We start from the raw sequence: 24,413 nt of genomic DNA on the forward strand, positions 1-24,413 counted from the left end.
AACAAGTGTGAGAATGAAATATTGCCCAGCCTCAAATCAAACGATACGAACAGAAAAGTAAATGCTAACTAGATGAAATACATTTCCAAGCAAGTAAAACACATTCAAAATCTATTGATTTTTGTCATTTTATGTTTTGGTAGAATTTTTTGTATTTTCTTTCAAATTGAAAGCAGCAAAACGCCACACTTCTGACTTCGAAGTCTCAGCAACTTCTGATAGTTACGCCTGAAGGTGTTCCATTGACTGTATTTCACTCATATGCCTCAGAAAGCAGCACAGAAAAGCTCTAAAACAACTCATAGAGAGTGTGAAATTATCTACCTATAATACCTTTAATACATATTCCCATATTCAGAACACTCCCCGCTCTGCTCTGCTCTGATCTGATGAGCGGAGGAAAACCTCTGAAAATTAAACTGCTTTTTGATTTTTCCAGTGGAGGCTTTTATTGGTTTATTGGATTGCATTTCTTTTCTTGGCGACTTCTTGGCGGTCTTCAGGTATTTTCTTCTTGTGCTGTTCTTCTCTAGGCCTTGCTCTGGTCCTTGGGCTCGCGCTTCGGCTTGGACTTTAGCTTGGACTTGAGCTTCTGGATGATGGGATACTTGTTGCGGGGCGGCGTCTTTGGCAGTGCCTCACAGACGATGGTCTCAAATCGATCCCGATCTCGCCCGCCCACGGGCAATGACAAGTCCAGGGGCATCTGTCCGGGACCAATCGGCTTCATGTGCGAGGGCGAGAGAAAGCGTCTGTCCAGATGGTAGCCGTAGCCGCTGTACATCGGCAGACCGCGGTCCATTCCGCTAATGGGATTGGCGATGCGATGTCTCATCACGATGTCGGTGCCGGGTGTTTGGATCTTCACCGTGGACCTGGAGCCGCGCATGTTCATGGCGGACGGGGCATTGCCGTAGTTGATGCGCAACTCTGCCCTTCGGCGTCGCTCCTCAAGGTCATTGCGTCCCCGTCCCTGCTGCATCTCACAGGATATCCAAAAAGCCAACCGCAATGCCAAAGGTTTAATTTGCTATTTTTATACCCGTACTCAAAAAAGAGTTAAGGGGTATGTAAAATTTGTGGTAAAAGTGGATGTGTGTAACGCAGAGAAGGAAACGTTTCCGACCACATAAAGTATATATATTCTTGATCAGCATCAATAGCCGAGTCGATAGAGCCAAGTCTGTCTGCCCCCGTCTGTCTGTCTGTCTGTCTGTCTGTCTGTCTGTCTGTCTGTCCGTCTGTCCGTCTCGATGAGCGCCTAGATCTCAAAGACTATAAGAGCTAAAGAAACCAAATTTGGTTTCCAGACTTATGTGATATCACACTGCTACAAGTGTATTTCAGAATTTCGCCCAGCGCCCTTCCGCCCCCGCAAAGGACGAAAATCTGTGGCAGACACAATTTTAAAGATACGATAAAAACTGAAACTGAAAACGCAGTATCGTAGAGAATGTCCATATCTACCAGACTGCCGAATCTGAATCAGATCGAATCATAATTGTAGCCAGAATGAAGAAATTCATGCAACTGATTCCTTTCTCGCTCGCACACTCTGCCACGTTCAGTGCGCGAGCAACCCCTAGCGGAGGAGATGTAGAATCTAAATGGTACATGTACAATCTACATGTTAGATGTGGAATATACATTGTAGATGTAGATAACAGATGTAGCAAAAAAATGTAATATGTAAAATTTTTTTTTTTTTAATTTTAAGAAATCATAAGCTCAAAAATGTATATACTGACTGAGTACGGGTATAAGTAGAGTCGCGTCCCCAGAAGCGACTCAAACGTTCCTTCTCGTTTTGTTTGGAATCGCGAATAAATTGGAATAAGTTCTGAAAAGCTTTTCTAATTTTAATTTTTGGGTTATCGTCAAATGTTCGGTTCTATCGAACATAATATTGACGGCTTCGAAATGTTTTTCTTTTATGGGAATGGTGTTTCCATTTTTTATTTTTATTATTTATTTATTGGTATCAATGACTGCTTCTAATTCTTTTAGATAGTCATTTCCTAGTATGGCGTCAAATGTTCTTAAAGTTGGTAAAAGGAAAAATTGTACATTAGTACCTGGTATATTAAAAAGATTGGCCATTTTGTAGTGGGTTATTCTAATACTACCACTAACGGTTACTGCATTAAATGGTTTTTCATTTAAGGTGGGGTTATTGACGTGTTTGGGTTGAATATAGCTGTATCTATTAATACATTTAGAATTTTCCCACTCCTCAGTTTACATTCGATGTAAGGCAATGAGGAGTTTTTTATACTAAAAAATGAAGATCATATTGTTCTGGATTTGCATTTACGTTATCGTCACCTGGTTCTTGCAAGTATTCTTCAAAACTCTGTTCGAAGTTGTTTTCATTCTCGTAGTCTGTTTTTAATTGTTCGTATTCTGCCATCGTAGCGTTCTACACTTGCAAGAAGGCCATTGGGCTAAAATGGGGCATGAACCCAAGAATAGTCCAATGGATTTACCTAGCAATAGTAAGACCAATACTGCTCTACGGAGTCGCAGTGTGGTGGCCTGCCCTATCAAAGGGGACCATCACTAAACAACTGGGCAAGGTGCAGCGTACTGCAGCCCTATGCATCAGTGGAGCTCTGAGCACCACACCAACGGATGCGCTAAATGCTATCCTATGCCTGCAGAGCCTTGACCTTGCAGGTAAGGAGCAGGCAGAAATGGCAGCAATCCGTCTTAGAGACTCTGACCAATGGGTGTCACATTACACCGGTCATGCGTCCATCCTAAATGGAAGCAAAATCGTCTCCACAAAAACGGACTACTGCGTTCCGAGGGAGTATACAGATACCCCCTTCGAAACAATCATCCCTCACAGAAACAACTGGCTTGAGGGACCACCTGGTCCAAAGGGAGCCATTCGAATCTTTACTGATGGCTCAAAGCTGGACAACAAGGTCGGAGGAGGAATCTACTCCGAACAGCTGAACATAAGACAATCCTTCAGGCTCCCGGATCACTGCAGTGTCTTCCAAGCGGAAGTCATAGCGATCAAGGAAGCTTTGAGCTGTCTTCAGGAACTAGCCCCTGCGGCAACTCACATAAATATCTATAGTGACAGCCAAGCTGCGATCAAATCGCTGAATGCGATAACAACAAGTTCGGCTACCGTGGCAAACTGTCGCAAATCTGTTCATTAGATGGCTTATCAGTTCGTCATCAGCCTAATATGGGTCCCGGGCCACCAGGACATTGAAGGCAACTGCATAGCGGACGAGCTGGCCAGAGCTGGTACAACAATCCCCCTTCTCCAAGATAAGGAGGATATTCGTATGCCAATGGCCACCTGCAAGCTCAAAATAAAAGAACATTTTAAGCGATTAATAAATGACAGATGGCAAACTGTGCCACTATGTCGCATAACTCGGCAAACATGGCCTAACATTATTAGGAAGCGCACCGATGAGCTTTGCAAACTCAGTAGGAGTAGGTGCAGCTCAGTCATACGCTCCCTACTTCCCTACTCCCTACTTTTCCCTACTTCGAACTGCGGACGATTCATGTAATTTACATTCCTAGTACGGATACTTGGATCTATGTCCATTGGTTCTGGTTTCGGTTGCGGCTTAGGTGCGATTGGGCGATTTGGAATGTTATTCTGAGGGACTTGTTGTCGAGAATAATTCTGCGCGAATTGTGGAGGTTGGTAATTGTAATTTTGACGTGGTGGAATTGGGGGCTTAAACTGATTATATTGATATTGATTGTATTGAGGTTGTTGTTTGTTATAATTGAAATTTGATCTTGGTGCTGGGATCGGTTTTTGATTTGATCCTCTAAATCCTGAAATTGGGGTTTTGTTATTAGCATGAACAGCGCGGAAATTTTGATTTTTAGTTTAAGACACAGGTGTAGTGCCGATGGGAGGTCTACTGGTTTCCGCATTCCTAGAAGTCGAGGGAGATCTCCCCGTAGTCCTCTTATGAAAGTATCTAGTGCTTTATCTCGGTATAATTTTGTCATTAATTGTTCAGCTTCTCTACCTAATTCCATGCAACCTATTTTGTTGAGAATCAGAGATAATTGTTTATAAACGACCTGATGAAATTCTTCTACTGATTGGTTGCCCTGAACTATTGTAGTCATCTGGTATTCTAGTGTACCCAGATCTCTTTTGTCACCATAGTGAAGGGTTAGGCACTTGGAAGTCGCATTCCAATTGAGTGGAACATTGTAGGATTCTAATGCCGTATCAGCGTTCCCAACAATTTTGTTACGAATGGAATGAATGATCCCAAAATGTTTTGGAGTTCCTTCTTGAGCGACATACGTTGTTAGAATTCTATCTACTCCTTTTTTCTAGTAGCTAAATTCGGCTGGATTACCGGAAAATTCTGGAATACACTTTACTATGTCTGGGATTCTATCTAAATCGTTCAAATTCCCTCCAAAAGCTGGATTAATAACTTGATCAGCAACGTTGAGAAAGTCAGCGTTTGGATTGATTATATTTTTAATTAGTCCTGGTAACGACTGTTCTAGTATTGTAGTCACTAAGGTAGTTACCATCTGCGTAACTTCTTCTCTATTGTTATTTTGGATGTCTATTTGGATCATGGGCCAGAACGGCTGGTCTGATGAAGTTGTCGGGGTTTGCCATTGTAAAATGTTTTAATATTATTTAATGAGATATGAATACTCGAAATTTGTTTCTTTCTTGTCTTATGTTTAAATTGTTCAGTTTTGTGTTTCTTTTCCTGTCTGGCAGAAGTTTTCCTAGAATTTTCGTATTCACTTTGTTTTCTTATCACCTTACTTACCTTAACATCGTTGAGATGTGGCTCCTCCAACGGGTGATCCGGAATTGGTCCTTTTTGGATGCTATAAACCTACTCAGATTCCTGAGATTCACTCCTTGTTGTTGGCTTTCCTGAGTACGGAACTCTTTCAGGAATGGTAGTCCACCAATGGACTATACCGGGCAATATAACGAAGTATTGTTGCGAGTTGAACCGGTATTTTGCGTTTCGAGACCGACGGCTGCAAGTTGTTGCAGTTTTCGCGAACGTACTAAACTTTTTGTTGTATTGTTCACTAGTCATGTCCCTGTTCGGGCGCCAGTTAATTTTGTCCTTTTAACAAAAGGAAAAATTCTTTTTATTTGAGCAAATGTAGTTATTTATTCGAATCAAATTTATCAACTGACTTAAGCTAGCGTACAAAATCTTAACGTAACCTATTATTCGACGCGGCGGAATGTTGGCAGCGGCAGTGGGGTTTCGGGAGAACCGACTCTGTGCAGACGCACTGTCAGCATTGTCGCTGTGTCAACGACGGGGTGGGGCGATGATGATCCGAAATGAGCGGTTCTTGAGAAGTTCAAGTCTCGGCGCATGTTCGGGCAGGAAATGGAATTTTACTTTTTGATATTTTTCTTGCGCAATGTTATTGCAAGTGGCAGGGCAACAAACTATTGTGCTTCTTTTGATTTATGGTTTGTGTGTCGTTGAACTCTTTTGGAGTTAACTTATATCATATTAAGACAATTGTAAAAGGAAACCAATTTTTCATATGCAACCAACGCTTACACCATCACTGTTTATACCGAACAATGATTCCATCTTTTGTGTTTTGGATTCAGATTTCAAAACAATAAAAAAACAGGATGCTGTCTTATTTGAATATACAGATGTGTTACCGTCGATTTCGTTTCGCCTATCGCACAACAATACCGATATTTTGTATGTACATCCGACAAAATAGTGTCAACTTCGAAATCGGAAAAGTAGTTACGTCGATGATATATCCCCACATATATGTCTATATTTTTGTTTCCAAAAATATATATCATCAAAAACTATATATCGATAACATCCCCGAACACGTCAGTTACGCGGATTGATTGAAAACAAATAGTTTTCATCGTCTCGTAAATCAAATTATTTGTAGTTTACTCTGCCCACACACACACACTCACACAGCCAGTGACTGGTACGAAAGCCAGGCTCCCTGCAACGCCAATAGAAGCAACCGCTGACATCGAATCCGCAACCGGAACCGAAACCAAAACCGCCACCGCAACATCCACAGTCCAAGCTACAACACGACGTCGGCTGTTCAAGCCAAACATTGTGAGTAGAGTCCGTGAACTGGATATGCTGGAGGAACTGGAGAACGACTATCTACCGGGCACGCCCGTCTACAAGCGCCTGCAAGAGGTGAAGAAGGACATGGGGATTGGGATGAACACCCAAGTAACGGCCAAGGCCAGCCCCATTCTGAAGCTGTTGGCACCACAAACCGCACCCCCTAAAGCGATCTCCAGGAAATTAAAAGAGCTACCAAAGAGGATCGAGGGCAAATGCAGTTTCCTAAAATCGCCGGAGGGAGAGGTCAGCCGCGAGTGCAGCGACAAGGAGGCCCTCTTCTATCGGGAGAACTCTGCCAAGAACAAGGAACAGCTGGCCGAGCGACTCTATAAGATGTTCAATGCGGACGTGTTCAACAATGAGCTGGACGTGACAATCACATGGTCGAAGCGGCTGCGCAACACGGCTGGATGATGCCTGAATAAGAGAAAGTTCGTGTCCCACAACACATAATCAACGAGCTTCCTCTAATCGTTTATTTCGTTTCCTCTTCTAGTGTAAGCTCGCCAAACGCATCAGCACGATCGAGCTCAGCGAAGAGGTGCTGTCCACAGCTGACAGACTCCGATGTACGCTCATCCACGAGCTGTGCCATACCGCCACCTGGGTGCTCAACAACGAGGGTGGACACGGCCGTTTGTGGAAGAACTGGGCCCTTTGCGCCAACAAAAAGTATCCAGAGCTGCCCGCCATCACTGTCTGCCACAGCTACAGCATTGATTATAAGTACACGCACAAATGTGAGAGCTGCAATCTTGAGTAAGTTTTTTGTGGTTTATTCTCTGGTTGTTGTCTCCTTACCCCACACTCCCCTCATTCCCCCTCATTCTTCGCGCCTCTTGCAGCTCTCACTCCAGATCTCGCAAGGTGAAGAATCTCCGCTGTCGCATATGTCGCGGCCCCGTCGTTCTGCTGCTAAACAAAAAGGACAAGTTTGGCAATACCGAGTCGAAGCCGGCGGGCGAGGCCAAGGGCTTTGCTAAGTTTGTAAAGGATAAGTTTAAGAAGTACAAGCAGGCCAATGTACCACATAAGGCGGTCATGAGCCTTTTGAGTGCGGCATATGCCAAGCAGAAGGGCGGTGAGCATAAAAAGGATAACGAGAATGTGGCGTCAATCGCCACACTGACATTAGATGATTAGATGATTAGTTCCTTAACCTAATCTAGCAGGAGACTAGAGGAGGAGTTGAGTAGGCTCTCGTTGTTCATCAGTCATCGGTCCGTGGTTGACTTCCGGCTAAGCAGGAGGAGCGGCACGCTGAGCTTTATTTGGCGTAAGCACCATAATTAAAATAAGGATCGAGAACAGAACAATTGCTCCCAGCCCCAGAGCGGTACGGTGCTCCTGTGCCATAGCCACGTATTTGTATTTGTATTTTTCTCAAAGAGAGTAATTGGCCAAAAGAAAACTTCAAGCCAAGAAACTAAGTTGATATGTTATATACACAATTACATTCGATGTGTTTTAACGACGCGAGATTAAAAGTCTAATTTAGCTTCTCTTACAAATTTCGCGAGTTCCCTCATATGTAGAAGGATATTTGCTTTAAACAAATACTTAAACATTTTAAATTTACGCCTTAGGGGCATGAGCCTTGTGCAGTTGAAAATCAGGTGATTTGCAGATTCACTTACGTTACATGTTGGACATAGGTCACAACTAACTATTTTGCATTTTTAAAAAAAAAACGTTGTCATACGTATGATTTATCATGAGTCGATTCAGGAGTCTCATATCCTGAGCGTTCCATCTTACCTTCTTGTGCCAGGGTTCAATTGGAACATTTGGAAATAAATCAAAGAAAAAACCACCAGACAATGAGGAAGCCTCCTTGTAGTAGTCATTCCATACGGCGAAAACTCTTTTCTTGACCTCTCGACATGCTTCACCTAACGTATAGTTCAGCCTAACAAACACCCCATTTGAGATGGCAGATTTTGCAGCTTCATCCGCTTGTTCGTTTATTGGGATACCCATATGACCTGGCATCCAGTAGATGTCCACAGAGATTAATTCTGGCCATACCAGTAAGTTGTGAATATTTGCCACTGGATAGGCATCTGATTCTGCATTTTTTAACATATATATAGCTGCTAAACTATCCGTAAATATAGCTACTTTAGTTAGTCTTAATTGCTTGGCAATGAGACAGGTCATGTTAATTGTAAATAATTCAGACATAGCAGACGAAATTTGTATCTCTGATTTAAATCTATAAGTCTTTTTTCCGTTTACATCAATAATACCCATACCCACTTTACTATCACATATTGAGGCATCACTTGCAAAGATATGGTACTTTGTTTCCTTGAGATTGTGGAGAATTTCATAATACATAACAAGAATTTGTTCTTTAGGTACATTTAGTTTGTTTATATTAAAGGGGTTACTATATAGATGTAGTCTTTTATTTGCAGTGAAAGTCACTGCTGGTTTGGTCATTTCAAAAATATCCCTAAACTTGTTTGCTACTACGTGAACATTTACTGATGAGAGCTGGAGTAACTATTGTAAAGATCGTGTAGTCTTTAATCTCAAAAGCTCTTTGGCAGTTAAACACATTGCTCTGAAGTTTGGGGGCATTTCACCCACCAACGCAAAAATCACATGCTTTGGAGTATCGGCCGTACCCCCAAAGCGCCGGCCTGGCGGCTGCCAAAAAAGTTTCCCAAAGTTACCTTTATTTAGGTTTGCCTTGGTGGTCGACGCATATTCAGCTTTTGATCTAATGTGTGCTTTGTATATATTTGTGGCAACTTGAGGTCCTAGGCCACTCTTAATATTGGTGGCCATTTGCAACAGTTTCATGGCAGACCCAGATTCTTTCCTTATTTTTATACCCGTACTCAAAAAAGAGTTAAGGGGTATATTAGATTTGTGGTAAAAGTGGATATGTGTAATGCAGAGAAGGAAACGTTTCCGACCCCATAAAGTATATATATTCTTGATCAGCATCAATAGCCGAGTCGATATAGCAATGTCTGTCTGTCCGTCTGTCTATCTGTCTGTCTATCTGTCTGTCTGTCTGTCTCGATGAGCGCCTGGATCTCAGACACTATAAGAGCTAGGGCAACCAAATTTGATTTCCAGACTCATGTGATATCCCACTGCTACAAGTGTATTTCTAAATTTCGCCCCGCCCCCTTCCGCCCACACAAAAGACGAAAATCTGTGGCAGGCACATTTTTAAAGATACGATAAAACTAAAAACGCAGTATCGTAGAGAATGCCCATATCTACCAGACTGCCGAATCTGAATCAGATTCATAATGATAGCCAGAATGAAGAAATTAATTTTCAGATGCTTCCCCTGCCCCCTCCAGCCAACGACAACGCAACTCATTTTCCATCTCGCTGGCACACTCTGCCGCGTTCAGTGCGCGAGCAACCCCTAGCGGAGGAGATGTAGAATATAAATGGTACATGTATAATCTACATGTTAGATGTAGAATATATGTACATAATATATGTAGATGTAGATAACAGATGTAGCAAAAAAATGTAAAATGTTAAATTTTTTTTTAAATTCTAAAATTCTAAAAAATCATAAGCTCAAAAATTTATATACTGACTGAGTACGGGTATAAGTAGAGTCGTGTCCCCAGAAACGACTCACACGTTCCTTCTCGTTTTGAATGGTGTCATAGCCATAACCGAACACTTAGTTGGATTCAGGTTGAGTCTTAGATCTCCACAAAGGAGCTGAAAACTGTCGATCTTGCCTTGTAAATTTATTGCAGCCTCACAAAAAGTGGATTTGGCTGACAAGATTATGAAATCATCAGCAAATTGAAAAATCTTGGTGTCGTTGTCCTCAATTTGATGTAACCGAAGAGTATACAGATTAAAAAGAACTGGCGACAGACAGCTTCCCTGTGGCAGACCATTTGTAACCTTCTCAGTCTCCGCACCTAAATGCAAAAACCTTACTGACAAGAAATTTAGAATCCATAGTATAATTTGGTTAGGAACTTTTATCCACAACATGATTTTTTTTAGGAACGCCACATTTACACAGTTATATGCATTTTCTATGTCAAGGCAAGCAACTACTATTTTCTTATTTTGCCGTTTGAGGCAGTGAATGGTTGACAAAAGATCGTTAATACACATGGAAACACTTTTCTTTTTCCTATAAGCATAACACCTAAAGGGCAGTAACTTGTTCTTTTCCACAAACTCAGACAATCTATTTTTAACCATGCCGTTTACAGATTTCGCAAGAACTGAGATTAGCGATATTGGTCTGAAGTTTTTGATGTCATCTAGTGGTTTACCACATTTTGGAATCGGACAAATCTTAATGCTACGCCACGCATTTGGAAATTGGCAGCTATCATATGACTCATTAAAACAAGACAATAGTTTTTGTATTACCTCTTCCGAAAGAGATGCTAGCATTTCATATGTGATCCCATCAATGCCACCAGCCGTTGATCTTTTATTTCTAATAACCTCACTTAATTCCTTCATAGAAAATGTTTGTGTACTCTGCGAGTTAGCCATGTTATTAGGAAAAGTTGCAGTTAACTCTGTTTGTGGAATTTGACTGCTCAGAAAGTCTAAATAGTCCCTGTTATTGGATGGAGACCACTCTTGCATCTGAGGTTTCCCTAGACCTTTAAGATTCCTCAAAAATTGCCAAGGTTTCCCAGACGAAGGACTCTGATTAATCTCTTCAATTTTATCCTGATTAGAGTTTCTCTTTGCTTTTTTCACAGCATTTTTCCATTCTAGTCGTGCTTGGCTGGCCGCTTCAAAGTTCTCTGCATTTGGATATTTGATAGCTTTAGCTTGCGTAGACTTAAAAATTCTATTTAAACGTGTAAGTTCGTCAGTCCACCAGAACTTTGGAGACCTTTTCTCTAATATGTGAGTGCATGACCTAATTTCATTTTTCACCTTGTTTGTTATATCATTGATGTTCTGAAACTCTCTAATGTTGTTCAGTTTTTAAAATAACTTTACTTTAGACAGAAAGAACTTTGGTTTTATTTTGATATTCTGGATTGTAATTGATATAGGAAAATTATGGCTGCCACCAATCCTTAGCGGACGGATATGCCAGTCGAAAAGCAAATCAAAGTTGGTAAAAGTCAAATCCAAAACGGAACCCGACATTAGATTTAGAGACTGTTTAAAGGTTAAGCTCCCATCATTCAACCACTTGAAACCAGCATTTAAGGAAACATCTTCTATGAAACGACCTTTGGAATTGGTCATACTATCACCGAATACACTATTACGAGCATTAAAATCTCCACATATGAATACATCTTGAAGATATTTGAATATACAGATGTGCTATCGTCGATTTCTTTTCGCCTATCGCACAAAAATACCGATATTTTGTATGTACATCCGACAAGTAGAATCAAAAGTCTCGGGTGCATCCGATCCAACGAAATGAGACAAAAGAAAAATAGTGTCAACTTCGAAATCGGAAAAGTAGTTACGTCGATGATATATCCCCACATATATGTCTATATTTTTGTTTCCAAAAATATATATCATCAAAAATTATATATCGATAACATCCCCGAACACGACAGTTACGCGGATTGATTGAAAACAAATAGTTTTCATCGTCTCGTAAATCAAATTATTTGTAGTTTACTCTGCCCAAACACACACACTCACACAGCCAGTGACTGGTACGAAAGCCAGGCTCCCTGCAACGCCAATAGAAGCAACCGCTGACATCGAATCCGCAACCGCAACCGGAACCAAAACCGCCACCGCAACATCCACAGTCCAAGCTACAACACGACGACGGCTGTTCAAGCCAAACATTGGCTACGAGGACGAAAAGGAGACGGATGCGATTGTGAGTAGAGCCCGTGAACTGGATATGCTGGAAGAACTGGAGAACGACTATCTACCGGGCACGCCCGTCTACAAGCGCCTGCAAGAGGTGAAGAAGGACATGGGGATTGGGAAGAACACCCAAGTAACGCCCAAGGCCAGCCCCATTCTGAAGCTGTTGGCACCACAAACCGCACCCCCCAAAGCGATCTCCAGGAAATTAAAAGAGCTACCAAAGAGGATCGAGGGCAAATGCAGTTTCCTAAAATCGCTGGGGGGAGAGGTCAGCCGCGAGTGCAGCGACAAGGAGGCCCTCTTCTATCGGGAGAACTCTGCCAAGAACAAGGAACAGCTGGCCGAGCGACTCTATAAGATGTTCAATGCGGACGTGTTCAACAATGAGCTGGACGTGACAATCACATGGTCGAAGCGGCTGCGCAACACGGCTGGACGATGCCTGAATAAGAGAAAGTTCGTGTCCCACCACACATAATCAACGAACTTCCTCTAATCGTTTATTTCGTTTCCTCTTCTAGTGTAAACTCGCGAAACGCATCAGCACGATCGAGCTCAGCGAAGAGGTGCTGACCACAGCTGACAGACTCCGATGTACGCTCATCCACGAGCTGTGCCATGCCGCCACCTGGGTGCTCAACAACGAGGGTGGACACGGCCGTGTGTGGAAGAACTGGGCCCTTTGCGCCAACAAAAAGTATCCAGAGCTGCCCGCCATCACTGTCTGCCACAGCTACAGCATTGATTATAAGTACACGCACAAATGTGAGAGCTGCAATCTTGAGTAAGTTTTTTGTGGTTTATTCTCTGGTTGTTGTCTCCTTACCCCACACTCCCCTCACTCTTCACACCTCTTGCAGCTATCACTCCAGATCTCGCAAGGTGGAGAATCTCCGCTGTCGCATATGTCGCGGCCCCGTCGTTCTGCTGCTGAACAAAAAGGACAAGTTTGGCAATACCGAGTCGAAGCCGGCGGGCGAGGCCAAGGGCTTTGCTAAGTTTGTAAAGGATAAGTTTAAGAAGTACAAGCAGGCCAATGTACCACATAAGGCGGTCATGAGCCTTTTGAGTGCGGCATATGCCAAGCAGAAGGGCGGTGAGCATAAAAAGGATAACGAGAATGTGGCGTCAATCGCCACACTGACATTAGATGATTAGATGATTAGTTCCTTAACCTAATCTAGCAGGAGACTAGAGGAGGAGTTGAGGAGGCTCTCGTTGTTCATCAGCCATCGGTCCGTGGTTGACTTCCGGCTAAGCAGGAGGAGCGGCACGCTGAGCTTTCTTGGGCGTAAGCACCATAATCAAAATAAGGATCGAGAACAGAACAATTGCTCCCAGCCCCAGAGCGGTACGGTGCTCCTGTGCCATAGCCACGACCATTTCAGCGTAGGTCCACAGCGAAGGTACTTTAGGTACTTTATTTTGTTTTTTTGGGGCAAGTCAAACCCTGAGCCAGAACCGGATGTTTCTACTTCGACTTGTCTTGTTTGAATGTATATATATATATCATATTAAAACAATTGTAAAAGGAAACCAATTTTTCATATGCAACCAACGCTTACACCATCTCTGTTTATACCGAAAAATGATTCCATTATCAAAATATATCTATACTTGTGTCTATATGCATACATGCGTGTGTCTAAACGATCTTCTAAATACTGTATACTAATAATATCATTACTCGTAGTTTTTGGGTTCAGATTTCAAAACAATAAAAAACAGAATGCTGTCTTATTTGAATATACAGATGTGTTACCGTCGATTTCGTTTTGCCTATCGCACAAAAGTACCGATATTTTGTATGGACATCCGACAAGTAGAATCAAAAGTCTCGGGTGCATCCGATCCAACGAAATGAGACAAAAGAAAAATAGTGTCAACTTCGAAATCGGAAAAGTAGTTACGTCGATGGTATATCCCCACATATATGTCTATATTTTTGTTTCCAAAAATATATATCATCAAAAACTATATATCGATAACATCCCCGAACACGTCAGTTACGGGGATTGATTGAAAACAAATAGTTTTCATCGTCTCGTAAATCAAATTATTTGTAGTTTACTCTGCCCACACACACACACTCACACAGCCAGTGACTGGTACGAAAGCCAGGCTCCCTGCAACGCCAATAGAAGCAACCGCTGACATCGAATCCGCAACCGCAACCGGAACCAAATCCGCCACCGCAACATCTACAGTCCAAGCTACAACACGACGACGGCTGTTCAAGCCAAACATTGGCTACGAGGACGAAAAGGAGACGGATGCGATTGTGAGTAGAGCCCGTGAACTGGATATGCTGGAAGAACTGGAGAACGACTATCTACCGGGCACGCCCGTCTACAAGCGCCTGCAAGAGGTGAACACCCATGTAACGCCCAAGGCCAGCCCCATTCTGAAGCTGTTGGCACCACAAACCGCACCCCCCAAAGCGATCTCCAGGAAATTAAAAGAGCTACCAAAGAGGATCGAGGGCAAATGCAGTTTCCTAAAATCGCTGGGGGGAGAGGTCAGCCGCGAGTGCAGCGACAAGGAGGCCCTCTTCTATCGGGAGAACTCTGCCAAGAACAAGGAACAGCTGGCCGAGCGACTCTATAAGATGTTCAATGCGGACGTGTTCAACAATGAGCTGGACGTGACAATCACATGGTCGAAGCGGCTGCGCAACACGGCTGGACGATGCCTGAATAAGAGAAAGTTCGTGTCCCACCACACATAATCAACGAACTTCCTCTAATCGTTTATTTCGTTTCCTCTTCTAGTGTAAGCTCGCCAAACGCATCAGCACGATCGAGCTCAGCGAAGAGGTGCTGACCTCAGCTGACAGACTCCGATGTACGCTCATCCACGAGCTGTGCCATACCGCCACCTGGGTGCTCAACAACGAGGGTGGAAGAACTGGGCCCTTTGCGCCAACAAAAAGTATCCAGAGCTGCCCGCCATCACTGTCTGCCACAGCAACAGCATTGATTATAAGTACACGCACAAATGTGAGAGCTGCAATCTTGAGTAAGTTTTTTGTGGTTTATTCTCTGGTTGTTGTCTCCTTACCCCACACTCCCCTCACTCTTCACACCTCTTGCAGCTCTCACTCCAGATCTCGCAAGGTGGAGAATCTCCGCTGTCCATATGTCGCGGCCCCGTCGTTCTGCTGCTGAACAAAAAGAACAAGTTTGGCAATACCGAGTCGAAGCCGGCGGGCGAGGCCAAGGGCTTTGCTAAGTTTGTAAAGGATAAGTTTAAGAAGTACAAGCAGGCCAATGTACCACATAAGGCGGTCATGATCCTTTTGAGTGCGGCATATGCCAAGCAGAAGGGCGGTGAGCATAAAAAGGATAACGAGAATGTGGCGTCAATCGCCACACTGACAGATGATTAAATGATAAGTTCCTTAACCTAATCTAGCAGGAGAAAAGAGGAGGAGTTGGGGAGGCTCTCGTTGTTCATCAGCCATCGGTCCGTGGTTGACTTCCGGCTAAGCAGGAGGAGCGGCACGCTGAGCTTTCTTGGGCGTAAGCACCATAATTAAAATAATATCATAATAATACCATAATATCATCGAGAACAGAACAATTGCTCCCAGCCCCAGATCGGTACCGTGCTCCTGTGCCATAGCCACGACCATTTCAGCGTAGGTCCACAGCGAAGGTACTTTAGGTACTTTATTTTGTTTTTTTGGGGCAAGTCAAACCCTGAGCCAGAACCGGATGTTTCTACTTCGACTTGTCTTGTTTGAATGTATATATATATTTCATATGCAACCAACGCTTACACCATCTCTGTTTATACCGAAAAATGGTTCCATTATTTTTTATTTTTTTTTTTATTAAATCATCGCATGGATGACAGGGATTTGATCGCAGCTGTGGTGCCACATTGATCAGGTACTGGTGTGTGACTTTTTGTCCGATTATTCAGGTTCGGACGCTTGATGGGCCCAAGGTGTGTCTCCAGAAATATGTGTTTAGTGAGATCTTGAGAGTTTGACAAACAGATCGAAGAGTGTAAAACCTCCGAATGTTTTGTTTAAAACTTGTTTGTAAAAATTGTATCTTTTTTGTAATTTATTTAAATATATATATGTTTTTTTTTTTAAACAGGCCTCCCCTTGTGGCCTGCACAGACTTCCTGTCAGCGAGCTTAACAGGCGTTAAAAGTCATTTCCCTATACTTTTTATACCCGTACTCAAAAAAGAGTTAAGGGGTATATTAGATTTGTGGTAAAAGTGGATGTGTGTAACGCAGAGAAGGAAACGTTTCCGACCCCATAAAGTATATATATTCTTGATCAGCATCAATAGCCGAGTCGATATAGCCATGTCTGTCTGTCCGTCTGTCCGTCTGTCTGTCTGTCTGTCTGTCTGTCTGTCTTGTTGAGCGCCTAGATCTCAGAGACTATAAGAGCTAGGGCAACCAAATTTGGTTTCCAGACTCATGTGATATCACACTGCTACAAGTGTATTTCAAAATTTCGCCCCGCCTCCTTCCCCTCCGCCGCCACAAAGGACGAAAATCTGTGGCAGGCACAATTTTAAAGAAACGATAAAACTAAAAACGCAGTATCGTAGAGAATGACCATATCTACCAGACTGCCGAATCTGAATCAGATCGGATCATAATTATAGCCAGAATGAAGAAATTAATTTTCAGTTGCTTCCCCTCCCCCTCCTCCAACAATCGACAACGCAACTCATTTTCCTTCTCGCTCGCACACTCTGCCGCGTTCAGTGCGCGAGCAACCCCTAGCGGAGGAGATGTAGAATATGAATGGAACATGTACAATCTACATGTTAGATGTATAATAGACATTTTATATGTAGATGTAGATAGCATATGTAGCAAAAAAATGTAAAATTTTTTTTTTTTTTTCTAAAATTCTAAAAAATCATAAGCTCAAAAGTGTATGTATATACTGACTGAGTACGGGTATAAGTAGAGTCGTGTCCCCAGAAACGACTCACACGTTCCTTCTCGTTTAATCTAAAATGATTTATCACAAAATGCTTAAAAGTCTATATTAGCGCTTTTTATAAACTGTGCCAGTTCTCTGAGGTGGAGTGGCTCTTTTTTGATCAAGAGTTCATTAAGATCCTTATAATATTTAAAAATTCGATACTTACCCCTAAGACGGACGAATCTTTGGCATTTAAAAAGCAGATGTTCAGCGGGTTCTGTGACATTACATGACTCACAGATATCCGAATCAATCGCTTTAATTTTGTATAGAAAGGCTTTATCGTACGTGTGTCCTGTCATCAGTCTGTTTATTGTCTTTATGCTTTTTGCATTCCATTTTAAATTATAGTGCCATGGTTTTTTGGGTATGTTTGGAAAGATTTGTTACTTGTTACTACATTTTTGTTTATACTCCTCGTTCCACTTGTGTTCTAAGGAGTTTTTAATTTCTCTTAAGGCTTCTTTCACACTAAATTGAATGTAAATGGTTTCCCCTTCTCGTATGGCGTCTTTTGCTGCCATATCAGCCTTTTCGTTTATCGTTACCCCTTTGTGCCCTGGAATCCATAGAATATCCAGTTTTTCCATGCCTGATGTGTCGATAATATTGTGAATGTCTTTTACTATGTATGAGTCTGTTTGTTTATTGTTTACTAGTTTTATCGCTCCTAGACCATCACAACAAATAACAGCTTTCTTGTATCCATTATTGGCACATATCTCACTCGCTTTTTTAAGGCCTATCAGTTCGGCCCCTACAGATGAAAGCCTAGTTACTGTTCTATATTTATATATATTTCCACTGGGTAACTCTACAATTCCTATACCACACCTGTCCTGCATGACCGATGCATCTGTGGACAGAATATTCCAGACTTCTTTTGAATATTTTTCCAAGATTTCAGAGAATCTGGCTCTGATTTCCTCCCTCGAGTATTCTTCTTTGTTCTTTGTCATTTCTTTTTCTCTTACATTAATCTTTTTACAGTGTTTATAATTATCACAGCTTTGTGAATTGTCGAAGAAAGTTTTAAATTCTTCTAAGGTACAAGTGTAACTCGTCTTTGCTTTTGATAGTCTTATGCTTTCGAACATCCTGGGATTCAGCTTCTTGACCTTGAAAAGTTCTTTGGCTGTAAGCCACTAAGCCCTGAAACTTGGAGGCATTATTCCCGCCAACACAAAGATTTCGTGCTTGCTTGTATCAGGAGGCAAACCTACACATCTTCGCAGCACTCCTGCCTGTGCAATTTCCATGTCTTTATTGGACCCAACTCCCATGTCAGAGAAGCTGGTAATTGCATATTCTTGCTTGCTTCTTATAAACGATTTGAAGATATTAACGCTAGTCTTAGGTTTCAGTCCCGACTTGATAGTTGTCGCTAATTGTATAAGCTTACTACTTTTCCTAGTTACTTCTTTTACCATTTTTATATGACTGGTATGTTAGACATGTTAGAACTTATAAGCCTGCCTAGAAATAAAAAGCTTTTTTCACTGGTATTAGAACATTTTTAACTTCTATGTTCAGAGACCTTCCACCTTCCCTTCCCATGTTCATAATCACAGATTTGCTAGGATTGAAACTGAAGCCCAGATCGCCACATAATAGGCTAAAATCGTTTAACTTGTTTTTCAGATTTGCAACTACAGCCGCATAGTTATACCCGTGTGACACCAATATAAAATCGTCGGCAAATTGCATGATTTGTGTGTTGCAGTCCCCTACCTGATGTAGTCTTTTGGTGTAGATATTAAAAGGTAGTGGTGAAAGACATGATCCCTGGGGTAATCCTCCTTGCACCACTTCTACTGCATCTCCCAGTCTTAGCAACCTAATGGACATGAAACTTATAATCCAGTCCACATACATTTTCGGAAAACTTTCATTTTCCATTAACATCTTTAAAAAATTCAAGTTTACACAGTTGTAAGCGTTGTTTAGGTCAACAGCCGCTACTACCACATGCTCCATGCTTTTTTTCCTTGCAGCTACCTCATTGATCACATCATTAATGCACATTGCAGCTGACTTATCCTTCTGATACGCATAAGACCTATAGGGTAGAATTTCGTTGTCCTGTATATATTTTTCAAGCTTGATTTTGATAATGCTGTTAACTGTTTTGGCCAGGACCGATATTAAGGATATTGGTCGAAAATTTTGTATGTCTGATAGATCTTTGTTATACCCGTACTCAAAAAAGAGTTAAGGGGTATATTAGATTTGTGGTAAAAGTGGATGTGTGTAACGCAGAGAAGGAAACGTTTCCGACCCCATAAAGTATATATATTCTTGATCAGCATCAATAGCCGAGTCGATATAGCCATGTCTGTCTGTCCGTCTGTCCGTCTGTCTGTCTGTCTGTCTGTCTGTCTGTCTGTCTTGTTGAGCGCCTAGATCTCAGAGACTATAAGAGCTAGGGCAACCAAATTTGGTTTCCAGACTCATGTGATATCACACTGCTACAAGTGTATTTCAAAATTTCGCCCCGCCTCCTTCCGCCCCCACAAAGGACGAAAATCTGTGGCAGGCACAATTTAAAAGAAACGATAAAACTAAAAACGCAGTATCGTAGAGAATGCCCATATCTACCAGACTGCCGAATCTGAATCAGATCGGATCATAATTATAGCCAGAATGAAGAAATTAATTTTCAGTTGCTTCCCCTCCCCCTCCTCCAACAATCGACAACGCAACTCATTTTCCTTCTCGCTCGCACACTCTGCCGCGTTCAGTGCGCGAGCAACCCCTAGCGGAGGAGATGTAGAATATGAATGGAACATGTACAATCTACATGTTAGATGTATAATAGACATTTTATATGTAGATGTAGATAGCATATGTAGCAAAAAATTCTAAAAAATCATAAGCTCAAAAGTGTATGTATATACTGACTGAGTACGGGTATAAGTAGAGTCGTGTCCCCAGAAACGACTCACACGTTCCTTCTCGTTTAATCTAAAATGATTTATCACAAAATGCTTAAAAGTCTATATTAGCGCTTTTTATAAACTGTGCCAGTTCTCTGAGGTGGAGTGGCTCTTTTTTGATCAAGAGTTCATTAAGATCCTTATAATATTTAAAAATTCGATACTTACCCCTAAGACGGACGAATCTTTGGCATTTAAAAAGCAGATGTTCAGCGGGTTCTGTGACATTACATGACTCACAGATATCCGAATCAATCGCTTTAATTTTGTATAGAAAGGCTTTATCGTACGTGTGTCCTGTCATCAGTCTGTTTATTGTCTTTATGCTTTTTGCATTCCATTTTAAATTATAGTGCCATGGTTTTTTGGGTATGTTTGGAAAGATTTGTTACTTGTTACTACATTTTTGTTTATACTCCTCGTTCCACTTGTGTTCTAAGGAGTTTTTAATTTCTCTTAAGGCTTCTTTCACACTAAATTGAATTTAAATGGTTTCCCCTTCTCGTATGGCGTCTTTTGCTGCCATATCAGCCTTTTCGTTTATCGTTACCCCTTTGTGCCCTGGAATCCATAGAATATCCAGTTTTTCCATGCCTGATGTGTCGATAATATTGTGAATGTCTTTTACTATGTATGAGTCTGTTTGTTTATTGTTTACTAGTTTTATCGCTCCTAGACCATCACAACAAATAACAGCTTTCTTGTATCCATTATTGGCACATATCTCACTCGCTTTTTTAAGGCCTATCAGTTCGGCCCCTACAGATGAAAGCCTAGTTACTGTTCTATATTTATATATATTTCCACTGGGTAACTCTACAATTCCTATACCACACCTGTCCTGCATGACCGATGCATCTGTGGACAGAATATTCCAGCCTTCTTTTGAATATTTTTCCAAGATTTCAGAGAATCTGGCTCTGATTTCCTCCCTCGAGTATTCTTCTTTGTTCTTTGTCATTTCTTTTTCTCTTACATTAATCTTTTTACAGTGTTTATAATTATCACAGCTTTGTGAATTGTCGAAGAAAGTTTTAAATTCTTCTAAGGTACAAGTGTAACTCGTCTTTGCTTTTGATAGTCTTATGCTTTCGAACATCCTGGGATTCAGCTTCTTGACCTTGAAAAGTTCTTTGGCTGTAAGCCACTAAGCCCTGAAACTTGGAGGCATTATTCCCGCCAACACAAAGATTTCGTGCTTGCAGCACTCCTGCCTGTGCAATTTCCATGTCTTTATTGGACCCAACTCCCATGTCAGAGAAGCTGGTAATTGCATATTCTTGCTTGCTTCTTATAAACGATTTGAAGATATTAACGCTAGTCTTAGGTTTCAGTCCCGACTTGATAGTTGTCGCTAATTGTATAAGCTTACTACTTTTCCTAGTTACTTCTTTTACCATTTTTATATGACTGGTATTGGACATGTTAGAACTTATAAGCCTGCCTAGAAATAAAAAGCTTTTTTCACTGGTATTAGAACATTTTTAACTTCTATGTTCAGAGACCTTCCACCTTCCCTTCCCATGTTCATAATCACAGATTTGCTAGGATTGAAACTGAAGCCCAGATCGCCACATAATAGGCTAAAATCGTTTAACTTGTTTTTCAGATTTGCAACTACAGCCGCATAGTTATACCCGTGTGACACCAATATAAAATCGTCGGCAAATTGCATGATTTGTGTGTTGCAGCCCCCTACCTGATGTAGTCTTTTGGTGTAGATATTAAAAGGTAGTGGTGAAAGACATGATTCCTGGGGTAATCCTCCTTGCACCACTTCTACTGCATCTCCCAGTCTTAGCAACCTAATGGACATGAAACTTATAATCCAGTCTACATACATTTTCGGAAAACTTTCATTTTCCATTAACATCTTTAAAAAATTCAAGTTTACACAGTTGTAAGCGTTGTTTAGGTCAACAGCCGCTACTACCACATGCTCCTTGCCTTTTTTCCTTGCAGCTACCTCATTGATCACATCATTAATGCACATTGCAGCTGACTTATCCTTCTGATACGCATAAGACCTATAGGGTAGAATTTCGTTGTCCTGTATATATTTTTCAAGCTTGATTTTGATAATGCTGTTAACTGTTTTGGCCAGGACCGATATTAAGGATATTGGTCGAAAATTTTGTATGTCTGATAGATCTTTGTTATACCCGTACTCAAAAAAGAGTTAAGGGGTATATTAGATTTGTGGTAAAAGTGGATGTGTGTAACGCAGAGAAGGAAACGTTTCGACCCCATAAAGTATATATATTCTTGATCAGCATCAATAGCCGAGTCGATAGAGCCAAGTCTGTCTGTCCGTCTGTCTGTCTGTCTGTCTGTCTGTCTGTCTGTCTGTCCGTCTGTCCGTCTCGATGAGCGCCTAGATCTCAAAGACTATAAGAGCTAAAGAAACCAAATTTGGTTTCCAGACTTATGTGATATCACACTGCTACAAGTGTATTTCAGAATTTCGCCCAGCGCCCTTCCGCCCCCGCAAAGGACGAAAATCTGTGGCAGACACAATTTTAAAGATACGATAAAAACTGAAACTGAAAACGCAGTATCGTAGAGAATGTCCATATCTACCAGACTGCCGAATCTGAATCAGATCGGATCATAGTTGTAGCCAGAATGAAGAAATTCATGCAACTGATTCCTTTCTCGCTCGCACACTCTGCCTCGTTCAGTGCACGAGCAACCCCTAGCAGAGGAGATGCAGAATCTAAATGGAACATGTACAATCTACATGTTAGATGTAGAATATACATTGTAGATGTAGATAGCAGATGTAGCAAAAAAATGTTAAATGTAAAATTTTTTTTTTTATTCTATAATTCTAAAAAATCATATGCTCAAAAATGTATATACGGACTGAGTACGGGTATAAGTAGAGTCGCGTCCCCAGAAGCGACTCGCACGTTCCTTCTCGTTTTTTTTTGGGATTGGCGTGATTTTAATTGTGCGCCACTCAGCTGGTACTTCACAGTTTGCAATTTTGTTGTTGTAGAATTTGACTAATTCTGCCTTAGTGTCCCTGTTTAATGCGTTGAGCATCTCATAAGTGATCTTGTCAAAGCCTCCTGATGTTTTCTTGTTTCGACCTAGGACCATTTCTAGATCTTCAAGAGCAAATTTCGGATTCTCGTTTTCTTTTGATGCATGCAATGTGGCATCAATGCTTCTGGCTTCAGCAGGCACTTGTTCTTTTAGCCATTCTAAGTACGACCCAGCTTTTTCTAAATCAAATTGTTCTAGAGTTTCTATGTTGCAATTTTTAAGGTTAGCTAGAAACTTCCAGGCTTCCCTAGTATTTGCCTTCACATTGAGCTCTGTTAAAAAAAATGATTCCATTATCAAAATATATCTATACTTGTGTCTATATGCATACATGCGTGTGTCTTTTGTCTTTTGGATTCAGATTTTAAAACAATAAAAAAACAGGATGCTGTCTTATTTGAATATACAGATGTGTTACCGTCGATTTCGTTTCGCCTATCGCACAAAAATACCGATATTTTGTATGTACATCCGACAAGTAGAATCAAAAGTCTCGGGTGCATCCGATCCAACGAAATGAGACAAAAGAAAAATAGTGTCAACTTCGAAATCGGAAAAGTAGTTACGTCGATGATATATCCTCACAACGAAGAAGCACAACGACTCTCACAAATGGTGCAACCCAACACCTGGATGGAACTGAAGAATGCTCTGATAGACGAATTCAAGGACCACACACCATACGAAGAACTTCTGCGACAAATCTATTTCACAAAATTCAATGGGAGTCTTCGTAAGTTTAAAGAAGATCTAGAAACTAAAGCCCTTGTAGTTACCAATAAGCTAGCATTAGAAAACAGTGCAGCCAACACCCTGATCTATCACAACGCATTAAATAATACAATTAAAGATGTAATATCGCGTAAACTCCCAGATAGGACCTTTATGACCTTAGTCCGAAAAGACATAACAACACTGTCTAAACTTAAAAAAGCCGCTCAAGAAGAAGGCTTGTACGAAGCTAGGATAGAAAATAAGAATACCAATAAAGATCAGCATAAACCGCAGCAGTCCGCTCAGAAGAATAATGGGAATTATTACCCAAACTTTAGTAGTAATACACAACAGGCTCAGAATCCATTTGGTTCAGGTACATCTAGGCACAATAATAACAATCCTGTACTGCAACAGGAGTTTCGTAACTCCTTGAATAAAGGTCAAGCACAGAATCCAGCGAATTATCAAATGAATCAGAACCAAGCTAGTGGCAGCAGGCCCAATCAACGTACTAAAAGGATTCGGGAAAGTCAAAGCGACCAGATGAAAATGGATGTAAATTTTCATCAAACAGCCTCGGAAGAAACCGAGGGGGATCCTATATAAACATAAAATTAAATAACAAAATCGTGGTATCGTGGATTCGGGATCATCAATAAACATCATAAAAGAAAACATTCCGAATGCCCCCATAAATATAGAAAACCTCAAGGTCCATACCATCAACGGACCAGTTAAGTTAACCAAAAGTATAGTTAGGCCCCCCAACAAAGTCTGTCCCAGTGAGCAGAAGTTCTACCT

The 24,413-nt window shown here is 41.4% G+C and overlaps 2 protein-coding genes and 1 pseudogene across 2 annotated transcripts; all 3 read left to right on the forward strand.

Annotated features, from left to right (window-relative positions):
- Positions 1-5,906: 5,906 nt before the first annotated feature.
- Positions 5,907-7,421, forward strand: LOC121404003 (HMG box-containing protein C19G7.04-like; the record flags this gene model as incomplete). Its single annotated transcript, XM_041592513.1, is given in 3 exon segments — positions 5,907-6,557; positions 6,625-6,881; positions 6,968-7,421. Coding segments are annotated over 3 exon segments (1,206 nt in total), but the record flags the coding sequence as incomplete, so codon positions are not given.
- Positions 7,422-11,736: 4,315 nt separating this feature from the next.
- Positions 11,737-13,577, forward strand: LOC111081013 (acidic repeat-containing protein-like; the record flags this gene model as incomplete). The annotated part of the gene is made up of 3 exons (XM_022376922.2): positions 11,737-12,405; positions 12,467-12,729; positions 12,806-13,577. Coding segments are annotated over 3 exons (1,230 nt in total), but the record flags the coding sequence as incomplete, so codon positions are not given.
- A 418-nt stretch (positions 13,578-13,995) lies between these two features.
- LOC121404004 lies at positions 13,996-15,353 on the forward strand (annotated as a pseudogene).
- Positions 15,354-24,413: the final 9,060 nt, after the last annotated feature.

The sequence above is a fragment of the Drosophila obscura genome, unplaced genomic scaffold (assembly GCF_018151105.1).
Source record: "Drosophila obscura isolate BZ-5 IFL unplaced genomic scaffold, ASM1815110v1 contig_18, whole genome shotgun sequence".
NCBI lineage: Eukaryota > Metazoa > Arthropoda > Insecta > Diptera > Drosophilidae > Drosophila > Drosophila obscura.